The 19,173-nt window shown below is 40.8% G+C and overlaps 1 protein-coding gene across 1 annotated transcript; it reads left to right on the top strand.

Moving 5' to 3' along the window:
* The first annotated feature begins 7,989 nt into the window (after positions 1-7,989).
* RBM43 (RNA binding motif protein 43) lies at positions 7,990-18,349 on the top strand. The gene is made up of 4 exons (XM_059392747.1): positions 7,990-8,513; positions 11,360-11,570; positions 14,183-14,265; positions 15,302-18,349. Exons 1-4 carry the CDS (start codon positions 8,511-8,513, stop codon positions 16,049-16,051), a joined length of 1,047 nt encoding a protein of 348 aa, XP_059248730.1. The 5' UTR covers positions 7,990-8,510; the 3' UTR covers positions 16,052-18,349.
* Positions 18,350-19,173: the final 824 nt, after the last annotated feature.

Here is a 19,173-nt window from a genome sequence, read left to right as displayed (position 1 = left end):
GACAGAGAAAGATCACAAGTAGGGAGAGAGGCAGGCAGAGAGACAGAGAGAAACAGGTTCCCTGCGGAGCAAAGAGCCTGATGGGGGGCTTGATCCCAGGATCCTGAGACCACGACCTGAGCCAAAGGCAGCGGCTAAATGCACTGAGCCACCCAGGGGCCCCGAGTGTGGTCTTTCTACTTAAAATTTTCATCGCCCAGAGTGCCAATTGTCCCCTGATTCTTTACAAAACATCTCCAAATAGAACTTGTAAAGACCGTAATTTTCTTTCATTTACACTTAAGATGGAGAAAGTAAGTTTAATGGAATGACACACTTGGAATAAAGGGAGAAGTAAATGCAAAGCTAGAGGTTCATCACTCATCAGCCTAGATTTCAATCTGAAGACGAAAGCAGAGGCCCTGTGCTGTAGGGACTTACATTTTAGTTTGAGAGCCTCCCAGTTCATTAACATCCCACTGTTTGTAAGTTGTAGAAATTAAACTGTATGTTGAGAGGTTCCTGTTCAGAGAAGGTGAAATTCTCTTTGGTAAAGAACATTGGAACAGCTTTTATTCTAATACGGTGTGTTCCATAAAGAGCCAAGAGCAGAAGGAAATTCATATTAAAGTGCTGGCAGAAATTAAATGCTTTAGAAAAGATTCTAAACCTAAATGTACCCAATGCTGCTGCCTGCCATCTAAAATAAAGAGAACGTTAAAAAAAAGAAAAAAGCTTGGTTTGCTTTTGGTATTTTATTTTTAGGTTTTAAAGTCGTTATGCTACCATTAGAAGTACTCATTGCTTTCACGTGTCTCTTTAGAATGAGACATGGTACATGGAAATTGGGCAGCGTGCACTCTTCATAGTCACTGTTTTAGGGGAAAAAAAATCTCTCGTGTCAGTTGTTCTTTGGAAATGGTAAAATTAATTCAGAATATTAAGAAATATTAAGAAAAATTGAAAGAACTTATTTAATTTTGATTGATACAGTCTCATTGGCACAAAAGGTGTCATTTTTAGTCTGTGGCAGGCTGCCAGTCAGAAAGAATTTTTTCCTAATATTTAGGATGAGGTTTGAAATAGTCACTTTTGTTGTCTTTGGGGACCTTCTTCAGGCAGTAGAACAGATAATTTAATTCAATTCCAAATATTCACAATGGTTTTTTTCTTTTCTTTTTTTTTAGATTTTTTAAAAAAACTTATTTATTTGACAGAGATCATAAGTAGGCAGCGAGGCAGGCAGAGAGAGAGGGGGAAGTAGGTTCTCTGCTGAGCAGAGAGCCCGATGTGGGCTTGATTCCAGGACCCTGGGATCGTGATCTGAGCTGAAGGCAGAGGCTTAACCCACTGAGCCACCCAGGCGCCCCTTCACAATGGTTTTTAATAAATATTTCTTCTTGTAGAAAATTGGACTTTTCCCTTAGGCTCCTTTCACCATTCCACCCTTGTGTGATCTGGCTAGATTTCAGAAATCAAGCATTGGCTTTCCTGCTTATTTCTAGAGTTTTAGAGATTTTATAGAAGTAAAGTTTGTCTTTGAAAATTTACCAAAAGAGGGACACTTCCTTCAGCTCAGGTCATGGTCTCAGGGTCCTGGGATCGAGCCCCACATCGAGCCCTGCATCGAGCTCTCTGCTCACCAGGGAGCCTGCTTCCCCCTTTCTCTCTCTGTCTGAGCCTGCTTCTCCCTCTGCCTGTCAGTCTCCCTGCTTGGGCTCTCTCTGTGTCAAATAAATAAATAAAATCTTAAAAAAAAAAATAAAAGCCCAAAATGTAATGGGTTTTCTAATCTATTTTATTTTTTTTTTAATTTTTAAAAAGATTTTATTTATTCGACAAAGTGAGGGGGGGGGAGTAGGTTCCCTGCTGAGCAGAGAGGCTGATGTGGGGCTTGATGCCCCAGGACCCTGAGATCATGACCTGAGCTGAAGGCAGAGACTTAACCTACTGAGCCACCCAGGCACCCCAGGTTTCTAATCTATTTTATTTTGGTCAGCTTATATGTACTAATAGCCACACTGACAGTTTTTTCTAGACTCACGTTTTATTATTATTTTTTAAATTATTATTACTTTTTTATTGTGTTATGTTAGTTATCATACTAGACTCACTTCTTAGAGTTGCTATAATTCTCTGCTTTCTTGGTCCTATTCTTCTCTCTGTCTCTTTACTTAATTGTAGGTACTTTGGTCTATCAGACCACTTCCAGTTTCTGTTGCCTGAGCCAGTTTGTCTAGCTGAAATTCAGCAGCCTGCAATTGTTTTTGTTGTTGTTGTTGTTCTGAGGGACTTTAATTTGTTCAGAGATCCAAAGCTTGATTTTTGATTTGATCTTTGCAATAAAGTGGAGCCTTTGTTACTCAAAGTTTTTATCATTTGAGAATAGAAGTATTGTTTCTTCCATCCTACATGTTCCCATATTTCCAGATTTCTCTATTCCCTTTCATTCTGGCCAATTCTTTTCTAAGCTCATTTCTTTTTTATATTACATTGTCAAATGCACTCAATAGTAACAGACATATGCTACTAATTTTGCTTTTTCACACCATTAAAAAAAAAAACTACAATCTAATTAGGTACATAATCTGCCTTCCAAGCTATCACATGTGAAAGCTTTACCAAATGTTTTTCCACTACATAATATGAATCACCAACCTTCTAATCTCTGATAATTATTTTCTAATTACCTGCCTCTCAACCAAAGCCATGTATTTTGATTGTGTTGTAGATTGTCTTTTTTTTTTTCTTTCTTTTGAGTTTAGCAATGCTCCAGAAAACCAATTGTATATCAATCAGGATAAATTATATGATATCTGTGTGGCAAATTATGTCTTAATTTCAGAGACCAGAACAAAATTCTACTCCTTGGTCCATGATGGGTCAACAAAAAGAATGCTCAGGGTAGACATTCACAGGGACATAACAGCAACCACAAACTTTTTTTTTTTTTTAAGACTTATTTTTTGGGGCGCCTGGGTGGCTCAGTGGGTTAGAGCCTCTGCCTTCGGCTCAGGTTATGATCCCAGGGTCCTGGGATTGAGCCCCACATTGGGCTCTCTGCTCAGCAGGAAGCGTGCTTCCTCCTCTCTCTGTCTGCTGCTCTGCCTACTTGTAATCTCTGTCTGTCAAATAAATAAATAAAATCTTAAAAAAAAAAAAAGAAATGAGAAGGGTTAGAAAAAAAAAAAAAAAAGACTTATTTATTTATTTCAGAGAGAGAGAGACAGCAGGAGTGGGAGGGGCAGAGGGAGAGAGACTCCCTAGTAGACTTCCTGCTCAGCACAGAGTCTGACTGAAGACTCCATCTCATGACAATGAGATCACAACCTGAGCGGAAATGTGGAGTCAGACACTTAACCGACTGCACCACCCAAGCATCCCAGCAGCCATCAATTTACTGCCGGATGTCATGCCAGAAGAAAAGAGCTTTGAAGGGTCTTGAAATAGCAATTAAATTCTTGGTCCGCAAATGTCCCTTTCATTTGCAACTCAGCCAGAACTAAGTATATGGCCCCACCCAACCATAAAGGAGCTTGGATGTGTAATTCTACTGTATGCTTGGAAGGCAGGAAGCCAAAACTGTGCAATGAATAGCGTTAATGATATCTGGTTGGTATTGAAAAAAAAAAAGATGCTCATTCTTGAAAGATACACAAAGTATAATCACACCCAGATAATGGTAGCATTTTTATGTCCTCCTTTCCAATTCTTTTCCCCCAACCATATATCACATTTCATTTTGTGACTATACCCTATTTCTAGGGTTATTATTTCTCATTGTAGGACATTAGATTGCTTCCAATTTTCCACATTTATAAGTGCTTTGATGTAAATAAACCCTTTTATATCCTGGAATACAAATGTTTTTCTGCAATTCTAATCTTATCTCACGGTGATAATTACTAGGTTGATAGGGTGAAGGATATAAATTCTTTCAAGGATCTTGATATATATGGCTGCAAGTGCTTTCCAGAAAGGTAGGCATCAGTTGTACTCTTTTTTTTTTTGAAAATATATCTATTTATTTGACAGAGAGACAGCGAGAGAGGGAACACAAGCAGAGAAAGAATCAGCTCCCTGCTGAGCAAGGAGCCCAGTGTGGGGTGGTGGGGAACCAACATCCCAAGCCCCTGGGATCATGACCCAAGCAGAAACCAGACCTTAATGACTGAGCCACCCAGGCGCCCCTCAGTGTGTACTTTTATTTTAAGTACAGTAAGGACAATTTCATTGCTCCCTTTCAGCATTGGGTACTACTCCTTTAAAAATGATTTTTTTATTATGCTATTTTTAGAAGTCTTCACAATATATACGTCTTATGAAATTAAATAACAAGATACAGATGAAATATCAAGTAATGGGTTTCATTTTTGTTTTTTTGGTATCACAAATTAAAAACATCCAGGAAAATGTCAATTTCATTTCCTTAAGCTACGATTCAGAGCAAAGTGCAGTGAGATGGGAGGCCTCGTAACTGGGGCTGTAAGAGATTAAAATATTTTTTTGGATGCCTTTTCAGTAATAAGCTGCTAGAATTATTTTGACTACATTTGGAGTCATGTTTGCTCAAGGATCTTTTGGCACATTAGGGGAAGAAAAAGTTTTCCCTAACCCTCCTAGAGTCCCTGACTAGATCTGAAAATTAAACCAATTAAACCAAATTAACAGGAGAATAGCACAGACATGTATTTAATATAAATTTTCTGTGATACGAGAGCCTTCATAAGGAGATGAAGACCCCAAGAAATTATTAAACCCGAGTGTTTTTATGCTAAAGCTGATGATGAGTGTGAAGTCATAAAAAGTGGAAGATGTTAGGACGAAGAGTGTTCGCTAAGTGTAATAAACACTAAGGGAAACAGCAAGGCCTGTTCATTCAGATTCCTTTCTGTGTCCTTTTGTCTTTGGAGGTAAAGCTTTTCCTTTCTTTTGGATACAGGGAAGAATGAGGGTTACATAAAACACTGAAGAGTTTTATGACCTGCTTCAGGGGAATGTCAGAAAGTCTTTCTTGCACATGTCCTTTCTTTTATTCCCTCAGTTTGAAAATTCAGTATGCCAAGCTGTCATATTTTGGGGGTAGCATTTTCCTGCGTCCTGTCAGCACGTACAAGCTGGAATAGTTGGAACATACAAGGTTAAGGGTCATTCTAAGGTTCCATGGCACACATGGGTAGACTTCCTGACTCTATCCTAGATCTCTTGTTATTCCCTGGAGAGTGTCCCAGCTTGGCTCGTGGTGCTCGTGTCCATTTACAGTTAATCTTTGTTCCCACCTCCGGCCCAAAGCACATCTATTCTGCTTTCTCTCTTCATATGTTTGTCTTTTCTGGTTAAACAGAAGTATACAACATATGACCTTTTGTGTCAGACTTTTTCACTTCGTCGATGTTTTTGAGCTTCATCTTTGTATCATGTATTAGTAGTTCACCCCTTTTTATTGCTGAGCAGTATTACATTGTAAATATATATATATAGATATATATAGTATATATATACTATATATATATGGTGTATTTTGTTTATCCTTCAAGCAATTGATGGTCATTTGGGTTATTTCTACTTCTTGGCTATTATATATAATGCTGTTATGAAGACTGGCAGTCTTAGTTTGGACATGATGTTTTCATTTCTCTTGGGTTAGTTCTCAACGAGTAAAATTTCCTGGTCACGTGGTAAATTTATGCTTAAATTTTTGAGAACTGCTAAACTGTTTAAAAAGGTGGCTGTAACATTTTACTTTCCCACCAGCGATGTATGAGAGTTCTCCTTTCTCCACTTTCTTGACAACATGTTATTATCTGTCTTTTTGATTACAGCCATTTTAGTCAGTGTGGAGTGGTATGTCATTGTGGTTTTAATTTGCATTTCTTTAATGACTAATGATGCTGAGTATATTTTCATGTGCATATTATCCATTCATGTATCTTTGAAAAAAAGTCTATTATTCAATTTTTTGTCCATTTTTAAGTTGAATTGTCTTTTTATTTTTGTGTTGTAATAGTTCTTTGTATATTATAGATACAGATCTTTTATTAGATGTGTAATTTGCAAATATTTTCATGGTGTTCTTTAATTCTAGTGGACTATCTTAGCATGATGTTGCTGAAAAAAATTCAGTAGCTTAAAACATCAGAACTTTATTTTTCATTCATATATATTTTGTTATGGGTCCAGGCGGCTCTCTAGTGCAAATGTGTTCTGCATATTGGCTCAGTGGTGCATGTTCCCTTCAGTGCATTCTTCTTTGAGCACCAAGGACAAGAAGAGAGCATTGGAGACTCTTGTGCTGCCAATGGAACACTTCACCCAAATAGGAGACATGTCAGGTCTCCTCTCTTTCACAGGCTGAATGAATGATATGGCCTTGACGAAATCAAAGGCTGAGGAAGGACAATGCCTCCAGGTGCCTGAATTGAGAAGATCAAGCAACACTGGTGAGCAGTACTAATGTCTACCATGTTGGGGGAGACAAGTGAGAAAAACAATAAATATATGAAGATATTTTTAGAAAGGGGTGATGCTATTAAGACAGAGTGACAGGGTGATAGTATAACAATTAACTGGGGAGGGGGGAACAAATTCAGACAGGGTAATTAGAAGCAGTCTCTTTGAAGAGGGGTCATTTGAGCTAAGACTTTAGTCACAGCAAGGGGTCAGAAAAGTGAAGATCAGGGAGGAGCTATCCAGCCTGGACAAAGAACCAAGGGTAAGGGGCGCCTGGGTGGCTCGGTCAGTTAAGTGTCTGTCTTTGGCTCAGGTCCTGGGATCAAGCCAAGCCCCCACATCAGGGGCCCTGCTCAGCGGGGATCCTGCTTCTCCCTTTTGTGCTTCTCCCTGCTTGTGCTCTCTCTTTCTGTCAAATAAATTAAAAAGACAAAACAAAACAAACAATAACCAAGGGCAAGAAAAGTCTCCAGTTAGATGGCTTCTTGTGTGGTCAGAACAGAGGGAGTGAGGACAGTTTAGGGGGTCTAGCCATAGAAAGTAGATCAAGGCCATTTTTCTTTCCTGGTGAGAAATGTAAATTTTATTTAAGGCGCAATGGGAATTTAAAGTAATAGATAAACAAATAAATAAAACCAATGTGAAGTATTCCCGTGCAATGGGAAGACATCAAAGTGTTTAAATAGGGAACAAACCTGACTTACCTTAAAAAAGAATTGTTTGGTGTGTGGTATCCAGAATGAATTGAAGGGGAACGAGGCTGGATGCGGACTTGACCTGGCTGGTGAAGGTGGGGTTGGAGAGAATGTGTGTTTATGGAATGTCCTAAACAGAGCTAAGGAAAAGAGGAATCACAGAAGACCAGTGAGTCATGAGCTTGGGCTCCTGGGTGGGTAGTGTTATTATGTACTGAGAGGGAAGAAAGGGTGGAAGGAGAGTTTTGCTTGGTCTCGTTAAATTTCACATGCTTGTTACACATACAACTGGGCCCTTAGATACAGGAATCTGAAGATAAAGTCTGAGTTGGGGAATTACGTATAGATAACCTCCAACTGTTTAAAATTATCATAGTCTCAGGCCATATAGATGTGCCATCAGCCATATAATAATTAGCTCTATTCACGGACTGAGTGAAAAACTTAACCAAAATGACACATATTAAAGCAACGCACAGTTGGCATCTGTGTACAGTACCTTCGACTTGGGCGCTGGAACTTCAGTTCTGAGAGTGGAACTGCTCAGTCTATGCATTTCCGCACTCATTTCACACTTTAAATTTTGAAAGGGGGCCAACTCCTTAGAAATGGTGGCACCCATCTACGCTTGCAGCAACACGGACGCTTCCTCACACTCTGGCTAACACTGGGTATCACTATACTTTTTAATTTCTATCACCCTCATCGTGGAGAAGAGGGATCTCGGGAGGATTTCAGTCGGTATTTCTTAGGCGTGGAGCCAGGCTTCTTCACGTTTGCCAGCCATTTGCCTTTCCTCTTCGTGCTCTCTTGGACTGCGAAGCCCTGTAGGTAGATTACTCGTGTCCCCCTAGGTGCCAGACTGGAGTCAGACCGGCGTGGACAAGCCGGGGAGCTGTCTCTTGACAGGGGCCCTACGCTTTTCAGCCCCGTGCCCTGTGTCCCTGGCCGCGGCTCGCCCGGCCCTGCGCTGGCAGGCGAGGCAGAGGAGGAACAGGTGTGGGGTGGTGGGAAGTCCCGCGACAGGGAAGCCGAGGGCGCAAAAAGGAGGTCCGGATTTCCACTGAGCACGGGACAGACACAGCACCCGGGGAGTCCCCGAACGACTGCGGGGATTCCTGCCGGCGCCCCTCCCGCGCGAGTTTCAAACGCTGTGAAACTACCCAGGCAGCAGGCGGCCCGGGCCGGGGCTTCCGCTCGCGCTCGGAGGCCTCGAGGCGCGGAGCAGGGGGAGGCCGTGGAGGGGCCGTCTCTTCTCACATTGTCTCCGAGCTAGCCGCAGCCGAAACTGAAAGCAAAACCTGCCTGCGGGGCCTCCCTGCGGCCCGCGCGGTGCTAGAGTCGGGTGGGCCCTGCCGGCGGCCGAAGGCGCGTCTCTCCTCCGCCATGGCAAGTTGCTTTTGTTTTGCATTTTGCGGCGCAGGGTCGTTCCCGCCCGTCGCCCCGGTCCCCCAGACGGGCGCGGAGCGGGGCCGGCGCGCGTGCGGAGCTGTCCCGGACGGCGCGCGCGGGAGCCGGGTGCGGGCGGAGCGTCCCCTGGCGCGGAGGCCCACCCGCCCGCAGACGCGGCCCCGACCGATCTGCACCTGCTCCTGCGGCGGTGCGGCGCGCGCGGTGCATTCACAGCGGGCGGTGCGGGAGAGGCTCGAGGCCGGGGCACGCCTTGCCGCCGCCCGCACCCGGAGTCTCCTGCTCCGGGGCACAGCTGCCTCGTCGAGAAGTCGCTTCGCAGGCTGGTTGGGCTTAACTGTGGCTTCCCACTGCATGGGGGAGCCCGGGCGGAGAGAAGAACCCAGAAACGGAGGCCGCTGTGTCCATTTGAGAAGGGCGGGCGAAAAGGGGTCGAGCCAAGGATTCAAGCTGGAAGGCATCCCGATGTCTTGTCTGCATTAGTGGGAATTCTCTGTGGCCGTAGCTCAGCCTCCAAGGACAAAGGGCTCCGTGTTTTCACCATCTGTGCTAGCTAGCAAGAACCGTTAGCAAGTTCAAGACTGAGCCTTCCGTGTCCTTTCCATCGAGCGCGTGAGAGCGTGGCAGGGCCTTTAACGGCTCGGGTCCCTGAGATGCCAAAGCCGTCGTGAGGTCTCAGTACGATTTTGTTTACTGGCAGCAGCAACGGCAACGTCAATGAAAATAACTACTTTTTAAAAAAGGAAATATATACGAACACAGGGCATGAATCTTATTGCCTTGCTTAAAAACTCAGTTTTTCTTTATAGCTTCTAGCTTTCTGACACTACGGTCAAAGTGTCTTAAGTATATCACGGATACTGGGAAAATGTCATCACCTAATAACTCTTGGCCAAAATGCTGCTCTTGTTTCAAAATCCTATATCTCTGCGGTAGTTCTCGGCGGGGTTATTTCCAAGAACCCCTTTTCTTAATGCTGGATAGCAGAGATTGGTAGTCGTCAGGGAGAGTTCCTTTGATTTCAAAGATAAATGAAATGCAGACACTTAAATAAAGAAATATGGAATTAGTATCGTTGAGGGCAGAGGTGGAGTAAGATTTTCTGAATTTAAATTGATGGAAAGTTTTTCTTTGACATTGATGAAAGGCAAACAGGAAACTCATTGACAAGCCATGGAACCATTGAGATTGGTGTGGGCCAGCCAGTGTTGTATAGAGACAAATCAGTGAAGTAGAATTCCTGAAAAATCTAAAAAATCTCTTGTCATTTTTTTTCCTCTGCTAGGAAGAACTATTTTGGGATTATTACATTATACCAATTAGGACTAGGATGGAGGAAAACATATATTTTTACTGTTTGCTATGCGATCTAGTTGTGAATATTTTAAGAAACTCTGTTTTCCTCTATTAAAAGTATTTTCTGTAACAAATATTTAATAGATCATTATAAGTTTCATTTTCAGGAGGCACTCCCTTTGTTTTATATGTCTCAACATGAGCCATTTTCATCCCCTGTCCCTCTGTCCCTTTGCTGTTGTTCTGAACTCTTCTTTTGCATTTTTTTTTTTTTAAGATTTTATTTATTTATTTAACAGACAGAGATCACAGGTAGGCAGAGAGAGAGACAGGAGGAAGCAGGCTCCCTGAGGAGCAGAGAGCCCGATGCGGGGCTCGATCCCAGGACTCTGGGATCATGACCTGAGCCGAAGGCAGAGGCTTTAACCCACTGAGCCACCCAGGCACCCCTTCTTTTGCATTTTTAATTAAATTTGGCCATTAATTAAAATTTGACCTCAGCCTTTTTTATTCTTTTGCTTTCATTTCAAGGTGCCATTCGGATGGACAGGATATTATGTACCTAGACTATTTTCTTGACCTGGGACGTCAAAAGTAGCTTGCTTGTCCTCAGTGAAGTCCTGTTCTGCGTACAGAGTCCTCTGAGCTCAGAGCCCAAAACATCTTTGTGACCTGTTAACCCCTACTCAGGCCCATAAGATATCCTGTCCTCCCTGGGGGTAATTTAGGATAGATTAAGTCTGAGCTTTGGTATAATTGGGTTGGACTACCTATGTAAGCACTGGGAGCAGCTTATGGGTCCACTTTCCTAAATGGGCTGGGGAACAAGTCAAAACATTGAAATAGAAGCCTCATACCTGGGTAAAATAAGAAGTTCAAAGAGAGTGAGCTCAGGGAGGTATCTGGGAGCTGGTACTCTGTGCTGAGTATGATGGCGGGGTCTGCAATAGCATATGCTCTCAGTAGTTGAATTCCAGCTCAGATATGTATAGGAGGGCAGGATTTACTCTACTGCAGCCCCAGTATGATTGCTGTTTTTTGTTTTGTTTTGTTTTTTTAGGGTATCTTTTTTCTAACTCTGGCAAAAAAAAAAGTAGAGATGTATTTATTATTGGCTTATGTACTGTGGGACTATACAATCAACAAAACATACAGCCATCTCCAAACTATCATATTTGGTGGTTAGCTTGATTTGCTTTTAAACTTAATTTTTAAAATTTTGTATCTCTGATTTCTAACTTTGGGATTGCCATTACTTTTGGGCCTTTCTAATATCAGACAAATATTAACAAATGCTTTCCATTTATAAAACAAATGAAGAGTTCACTTTTTACATTTAATTCTCAAATACATGTGGCATATGATGTGAAGCAAAGATCTATCCTTAATTCTTTTTTTCAAGTATCTGATCAACTGTACTAACACCTTTATTGAATAAAATAGCCTCTCCCTCACTGGTGTGTGAAATGCCTGTATTAAGTTGAATCTTCTTTTTATATTTAAAAACTATCCTACTCGTTCTCTTACAGGCATCCGTTTTGGAAGGCAAGGAATCCAAAACTTCTGAAAGAACAGCTGCAGTTGCTGGTCATTTGGCTGACCTTATTAATGATCAATTGCGGACCACAGTAATGAAGACTCACTTCCAAGATACTAAGAATGAAAGTGGGGTTGTTGGAAATGTGATAAATCCAACAAAAGCCAGGGGAGTTGCAAATGTGAGGTTCAAAGGAAAAAAAGGTACTTCCAAATCAAATTTTATAAACTTAGAAATACTTCTGAAATGAAATTAAAAACTGAGTTTCATTAAAATGATTCATGGGATTGGTAAAGTTTAAAGTAGCTTTTTGAAAATATTATTCTATTCTGAATATAAAAGTGGTACAATATTGCATTAGCAAGAATATATGTAAAATGGTTCATGATAAAGTTGGTAGTAACTGCCAAATTCTTGAAAACTTCTTTCCTTCTATATTTGGAATCTATCTAGATCTTGGGGGAAAAAGTGATACATTTTGTTGTAGAGAACTTGTAAAATACAGAAAAGAAATCCCCACAAAAATAATCTATAATCTCACAAATTAGATGACCGCTTTGGGAATTTTCAAGTGACTTCAGCAATATCATCATACCATTTGCTTCTCTCTGTTCAAACCAACAAAAGGATATTTTAACATAGTGTTGGCTTTATCACTGGTAATGGACTGGAGAAACATGGCTTGGATCTGATATCAGATGGAGCCATTCTGTTCTTTACCTCCAGCCCTGACATAGGTGAGGCCGTTGGGTCTGCAGAACATATTCATCCCTTCAGGCTCATGGAAGGGGCAGCCTTCTCAACAGTTCAGTGACTGGCAAAATAAATTGCCAGAGAAAGATGGGCCTCCATGCCAGCATCTTGGAGGTAAAATACCACATGGTATTGGGGGCAGAAGAAAAGACCTTGTTTTGCTTGAGGGAAGATAGGATCTAGAGAGAGACCTAAGAGACTGTGGATTATCAGGGTACCTTTATCTGTCACCATTCATTCATTCCTTCCTTCCCATTGGCAGTGTTCAGGTAGGGATGGTAGGAGGGACTCCTTCTTATGGCTATTACGGGATTATGGTGTTTTTGGAAGCTAGTTTTTCAAATGTTGAATTGATAACTCAGAGAGAGAAAGAGAAGGCTCATTCATTCATTTATTCACAAATATTTGTGAGTGCTTATTATTTGCCAGGCCCCATTCTAGGCCTTCTGGATACAGCAGTGAGTGAAGTAGGCAAAATGTTTTCTTTCCTGAAGCATACATCCATGCTGGATAGATAATAAAAAAGCAATAAATGAATATATATTGCATTGGGTGTTTTATTAATCTGCACATTTATATATTATTTATGTATTTATATTTATTTGGGTTCATATATTTATTTATTACATTTATATATTAATTTGTGTATATTAACATATAATGTGAATACTATGAAAAAATATAAAACAATAAAGGGATGGAATGGGATGGAGAGGGCTATTTTATTAGATCGAATGGGTGGGGAAATATTCCCTTTAGGTGACATTTGGGCAGACATGTGCATGAGGTAAGGGAATGTGCAGATAAGGGTCAAGAACATTCTAAGGCAAGGGAAGGGCTGAGAGGGTAGCATGCTGGGCATTTTGAAGATAGCAAGGAGGCCCAAGTGGCCGGAGCAGAGCCAGTAAGGAGAGAGTAAAAGGAGATGGGTCAGATGAGAGGCTGGGGACCAGTATATATTAAGCAGCCTGTAAGTCAAGGCAAGGTGTCTGGATTTTATTCTGGGGGAGAGGGAGGGATTTGAGCAGATGACTGTCAAAGTGTGACTACCTTTTCTTGGGTGATCCCTCTAGCAGTGGTGTGGAGAACAGGAGCTAGTAGTCATTGCTGGTTTTGACTAGGGTGTTAACAGGGCTGGTGATTGAGACCCAGTGGCCATTCATGATTTGCTGACAGGTTAGATGTCATGTTCTTAGATGTGGAACACTGGAGGAAGAGTACTTTTGGGAGGGGGATGGTTATCAAGAGTCGAACTCTGGTCAAGGAGACGTTTATTTGCATAATGAAGTAGAGATTTCCAAAAGCAAAGGAAAGTCAAGGCCAAAGATAGAATTTGCAAGATACATCTGGAGCTAGTATCTAAAGCTGTGGGATTGTCAAGATGAACCCTTGACTGGGTTTTCGTTTGCTAAGAGATACAAGGCCTGAGGCCTAAGGTATGCTAACATATAGAAAATGGGAAGAGAAAAAGAATTAGCAAAGGGCTAATTTTGAAGAAAACCAGGATAGTGTGGTATCTGGATTCTCAAGGTGGTCTCCTTGTGGCCATAATTAACAAAGGGAGACTTTCCTCTTAGGTTTTTGTGTTCTATTCATATATATGTATACATATATACATATGTATACACACTTATGTGTTTTAAAAAATATGATTAGGATCATAGGTACACAAAAAATGAATTTTAAAGTAAAAGGGAAAACTATTTAAATGTTGAATTTAGGGCGCCTGGGTGGCTCAGTGTTAAGATTAAGCCGCTGCCTTCCGCTCAGGTCATGATCTCGGAGTCCTGGGATCGGGTCTGCATCGGGCTCTCTGCTTAGCAGGGAGCCTGCTTCCCTCTATCTCCCTCTCTGCCTGCCTCTCCATCTGCTTGTGATCTCTCTCTGTCAAATAAATAAATAAAATATTTAAAAAAAAATGTTGAATTTAAAGGAAAAGTGTAGAAAAAAATAAGGTATGTGAAACAACAGAGTTGAAGATTTTTATTATTAATAATTTAAGTAATTATTAGTGTGTCATCCCACAAACACTTCTGATGGCAATGTTTCTGCTTATGTGTAGAGAATGTCAACAGAAAACAGGAACGCTGTCAGGTAGAAAAGTCTGGATCTACTCCGTTCACAGACCCTCATTGCCATGAAAAGGTAAGGTATGATACTGGCGGTCCTGGATCTCTTCCCTCCCTTCCTCCCTTCTTCCCCTCCTCCGCCCTCCCTCCCTTCCCTCCTAATTTTAATTAATTAATTAATTAATTATCTGAAAGAGAGAGAGCATGAGCAGGGGAAGGTGCAGAGAGACAAGCAAACTCCCCACTGAGCAGAGAGCCTGACATGGGATTCACGGGTTTCGACGCAGGGCTTCATCCCAGGACTCTGAGATCATAACCTGAGCTGAAGGCAGTCATTTTACCAACTGAGCCACCGAGGTGCCCCCTGGATCATGTTTCTTCTCTGTGTTCCTTACACAGGCGACACAAAGCACTCTCATCTCGTGATTCCTACCAAAGAAAATGCACCCTTGCTAACCTGAGTCATTGTTAAATGCCAAACGTGTGTCTTGAAATGTTTTGCTTATTGTCTGGCCTATTTTATGTTTCTGTGTATGTTTCTTGATGCTTTCAAGCAAGTGCTTTTATGCTTATATGGAGGATGTCAGTTATCTACCTAAAGACTTATTTGGGGACAAAAACCCAATTAAGATGAACATTAAAAAGATTTTAAAGAGGCAGGAGAGTAGATATAGGAGGAAAGAGTTAAAATTCACTGGTTTAAAACCATTCACTAAGAAACTCAGGGTTCTGGGCAGCTTCTGATGAACTTTGCCAGAAGGGCTTTTTAAGGGGATCCCATCCACAGAGAAGAGCTAGAACAGAGTGCTATCTGTACTTACAACAGTGTATAGGTTTTGCTTACGGCTTTGTTTCAAATAACATTCTGTCTCTAAAAAATATTTGACTATCTCTGTTTTTGGAAATGCAGTGAGGGACTATGAATCCCAAATTGTGAACTTGATGGGGTTGTGGGATCCCTTTGATGGCGCAAGAAACCAGTCTATGCTGGGCCGTTGGGCTTGGTTTGGGGTAACTGCTGTGGAGACAGAGAGAGTGGCAGAAAAAGAACGTGTTTATGTAGTCTGCTTGAACTGACAGCGCTGTTTTAACTTCTCTCTCTTTAATTTTAGGTCTTCAGCTCTGTGGAAGCTATCCTCGATCTATCTGTTTTTAGGAGTCAAGTCCCTCTAGAAAGTCTGGTAATGGATCTGAAAAGGAAAATCCCAACTTTACGCTTCAGTCCTTTGGAACCTAATGGAAGAATCTCCGTCCAAGGATCATTTCTGGCTATCCAGAAGCTCAAAGAATCTTTGCTATTAAAAGCAAGTTTTCTTTTAGAAAAAAACAGGAATTTTATCAGTGAGGGGAAAAGTCCGAATAGGCAGAACCCCAGAAGGCATCTCCAGAGAAGAAGCTCCTCAGAGTCGCTCAGGTCCTCAGTACCTGAGGCCACCTGGAGAGGAGAAACGCTTGTTCTCGACACAGATATTTTCCTCTACCTCAAAAAGAGCAGATTTTACAAAAACACATTGAAAACCTGTCAAGTTTTCTGTGAGGAAAGAGTGGATGGTGAAATTACCACAATTTGTATAAAAAATGCTCAAGAATGTTCTCAGCCAAATAATGAAAAGCTTGTAAAAGCACTTTTTGAGGAATATTCACTTGCTCTTCACTTTGAACTGAGAAAGGAGACACTCACTTTGAAAGGAAGGGGAAGTAAAGATAAAAGAAATATTAAACTGGCATGTGAACAACTCAGTTCAAGGTTCCCTCAGGTTCAGATTAATTTTTATGAGACACACATAGACATTATAGGATCATCTTCTGACACAAACTTGTTTAAAAAAGAGGTCACGGAATTAATAAGGTTAGAAAGTTAGACAATGAGATCTCAGCAGTAGTAAGGACAATGGCAGTTGCTTTTCCTCGCAGAGTAGTGAGCAGTGTCTGACTAGCTTTACACACATTATCTCATTTAATCCTTGCAACCATCCTTCAGTGTAGACCTTGCTATCCTCATGTTGTAGCGGAAGAACCTAGGATTTGGAGAGGTTAAAACTCTTGTCTGGAGTTATCCAGTGGACAAGGAACGGGGCTGGGGTTAAACTCGGCCTATCTGACTACAAAAATAATATTTAAGGCTTAAAACTTTGAAAAAAAAATCTCTTTAAGTTTGGAGAAATCTCACTTTCTCTGTACCTCCAAATTTTCAGAAAGAGAAATAGCCTTAAATCTAACACAGAAGATGTTTGGATGATTGTTATGCCTTTGGCCATTTCATAGCATTTACTCCAAATAGTTTGTTTACTCCAAACAGAATTAGAACGCTGGCAAAACTCACTTGGAGAAGCTACTTTGATTGAAAGTACTTCTGAAGCAGGTAATCATTACCTGACTAAATCTGATTGGTACAAGGCTGCTGGACCATGTGGGACATTTTTATTGTTGCTTATTTAGCCTAAGTACATACATAAAATGCTGGTTCTCTTAGAATTGTGAAGAATTACAAAGTATAGTGTCTTTTTTCTTTATTCCTCCCTTTATTTTATAATTACATGGCTAAAGTAATAGCATTTGAGGAATAAAAACATAGATGTTTCCTTAAAGATGACAGAAGAATTTCTCCAGATTTGAAAATTCTGGAGAAGAATTACTGGAGAAGGGAAAACAAGAGCTTTTAGGTTATTTGGTTGTCTATGACTCCCCTAAATTTAACTTTGGGATAGTTTCAAGTGCCTGGGGCACATTATCCTAGGATGATAAAATGTATACATCTTGCTCATCTCAAAGTAAATAAATGTGGGGATGCCTGGCTCAGTGGGTTAAGCCTCTGCCTTCAGCTCAGGTCAGGCCTCTGCTCAGCAGGGAGCCTGCTTCCACCCCCTCTCTGCCTGCCTCTCTGCCTACTTGTGATCTCTCTCTCTTTGTCAAATAAATAAATAAAAAATATTAAAAAAAAGTAAATAAATGTGATCATGATAATGTGGACTATTAAGTCAAAAGAAAAGCACAAGACAAATTTCTCTATATGCTTTCATTTTTCTTAGCCATCTAAATCCCAAATATTTTCATCTTTTAAGATATGATATTTCATTGTTGTTTGAGTAAACTTTCTTTTTGTCATGGCAAGCTGCTGTTTATACCAAATACTCAAAAAGATGCTTCATTTCTATTTTGTTCCTAGGAGTTTTTCTCAGTCTGGGTCCAATCAAGAGGGAGAAGGCCCACGGCAATTTGAATAGGGAGAGTTTAATATAAAGAAGTGTTAACTATAATAGGGGATTGGAATAATGAGGGATTGGCTAGTAAATAAAGAGAACTCTAAAAAATACAGGAACAGCAGATCTAAGAAGCAGTTTAGATACCCGTGGAAGAGTCCCCTACCTCCCATCCCAGGACTGAGAATTTGCTGGAAGGTTTGTGCCAGGGGATCTTGCTGGAAATCCATCCTCTAGCTTGCTGGAGGAAACTGTTCAGAGGAAGCGTTTTACCAGAGACATTCTGTTACAAAATGCAATGGAGAGTTGCTGGGGGAAGCCACTAGAGGCTGGGTGTAGCAGGCCATTATGCTCTCATAGGCCCTGAGTGTTGGGGAGGCCTTGTGTGCTGGAGGCTGAACACGTGAGCGACTGCTCCTGCGGCATGAGCCTAATGCTGGAGAAGCTGCCCATGTTGCAGAAGCTGGGTACTGGGAGAAGCTTTCTCTGCTGAAAAACGGATCCCTAATTGACTGCCAATTGAACAATTTGAGGTAGGAACGACTTTCCTCTTGCAGTGTCTCTCTAGCGCCCTCTACTGAGAAAACTTCACAGAAGAAAAATTTTAAGAATCCCAGATTCCTTTTCACAGAGTAGGCACATAGGATGAATTTAAAGCAGAGTCAATAAATTGATGACTAAAAGAGTTTAATTTGATACCTACTAAGGCTTTCATTATTATCACAAATTTAACACCAACAGGATAGTCTTTAAACAAAGAGTTGGATCAGAAAAATGATGCTCATTCTATGCTCTAAGACATTGATTTACAAGTATGGATAGAGCATCTTCTGCTTGACATTATGTATTTCAGATGTTTTTACATGTTGCTGTGCATTTTAGAGTTTGTTTAACAGCACTTTCTTTATAATATGCTAGTTGTGCAATCAATTTCTATCTTGAATAAAAACCGTTATTTTTTCCAAAGTAGCAGTAGTGACTTTCATTTAATTTTATTTTTGAGGCTTACTGATGCTCAGGTAGATGATGGGAATTCCATCCTCTTGTCAGGTACAAACCCTACTGTATGTCTGCCACTGGGAGAAAAACCTGTCATTTAATTAGATAATATGTTGATAATTTTCAGAGAGGCTGCAGGTAGTGAAGAGGGCCATTATCCACTAAAAAAAGATATAGGAGCTTCAGATCAAGACAGACAAAGGAGTAGAGTGGGAGAAAGGGTTCCAAGGCATTTAGGTAAGAAATGTATTCAGAAATTCTTGTTGAGCTCATCCTCTGGGACAATTGTTCTGCAGGGTTCTAGAGACAATGATGGGACATAAGAGAAATGTTCACCGATTTCCTAGAAGTCACTGCTTAGTCTGGCAGAGAAGGCAAATAAGTCATTACTTTAGTGCTTGCTACAGAAATAGTTGGTGTAAGGTGGAAGGGACTGTCAATTTTTACTGAGGATATGTTAACCATTTTCCAAATTATTTGCATAATTTTCATAGAAAAAGATAGTGAGCATGTGTCAAAATTTTGTTTGCCTTAATGAGGAGTAAACTATCAGAATGACAATACTGGATGAAAAAGACCAGGAGAAATGGAATTTAAAAATCAATAAGGAAAAGCCTGTTTGTAAAGATTGCTAAACTAGAAACAAAGCTGATCAACGTCCAGTGAGGCTATAAAACTGATTTGGGGGTTGTTTTCTCTGCTAGACAGAAAAAAATGATCACACTTTATCATGTTTTTTAGAAGTTAGAGTTCTAACTGTACTGAGTTGTAAAATGTTAGTGCCC

Source organism: Mustela nigripes, chromosome 3, assembly GCF_022355385.1.
Source record: "Mustela nigripes isolate SB6536 chromosome 3, MUSNIG.SB6536, whole genome shotgun sequence".
Lineage (NCBI taxonomy): Eukaryota > Metazoa > Chordata > Mammalia > Carnivora > Mustelidae > Mustela > Mustela nigripes.
This window is presented reverse-complemented; position numbering and strand designations above follow the sequence as displayed.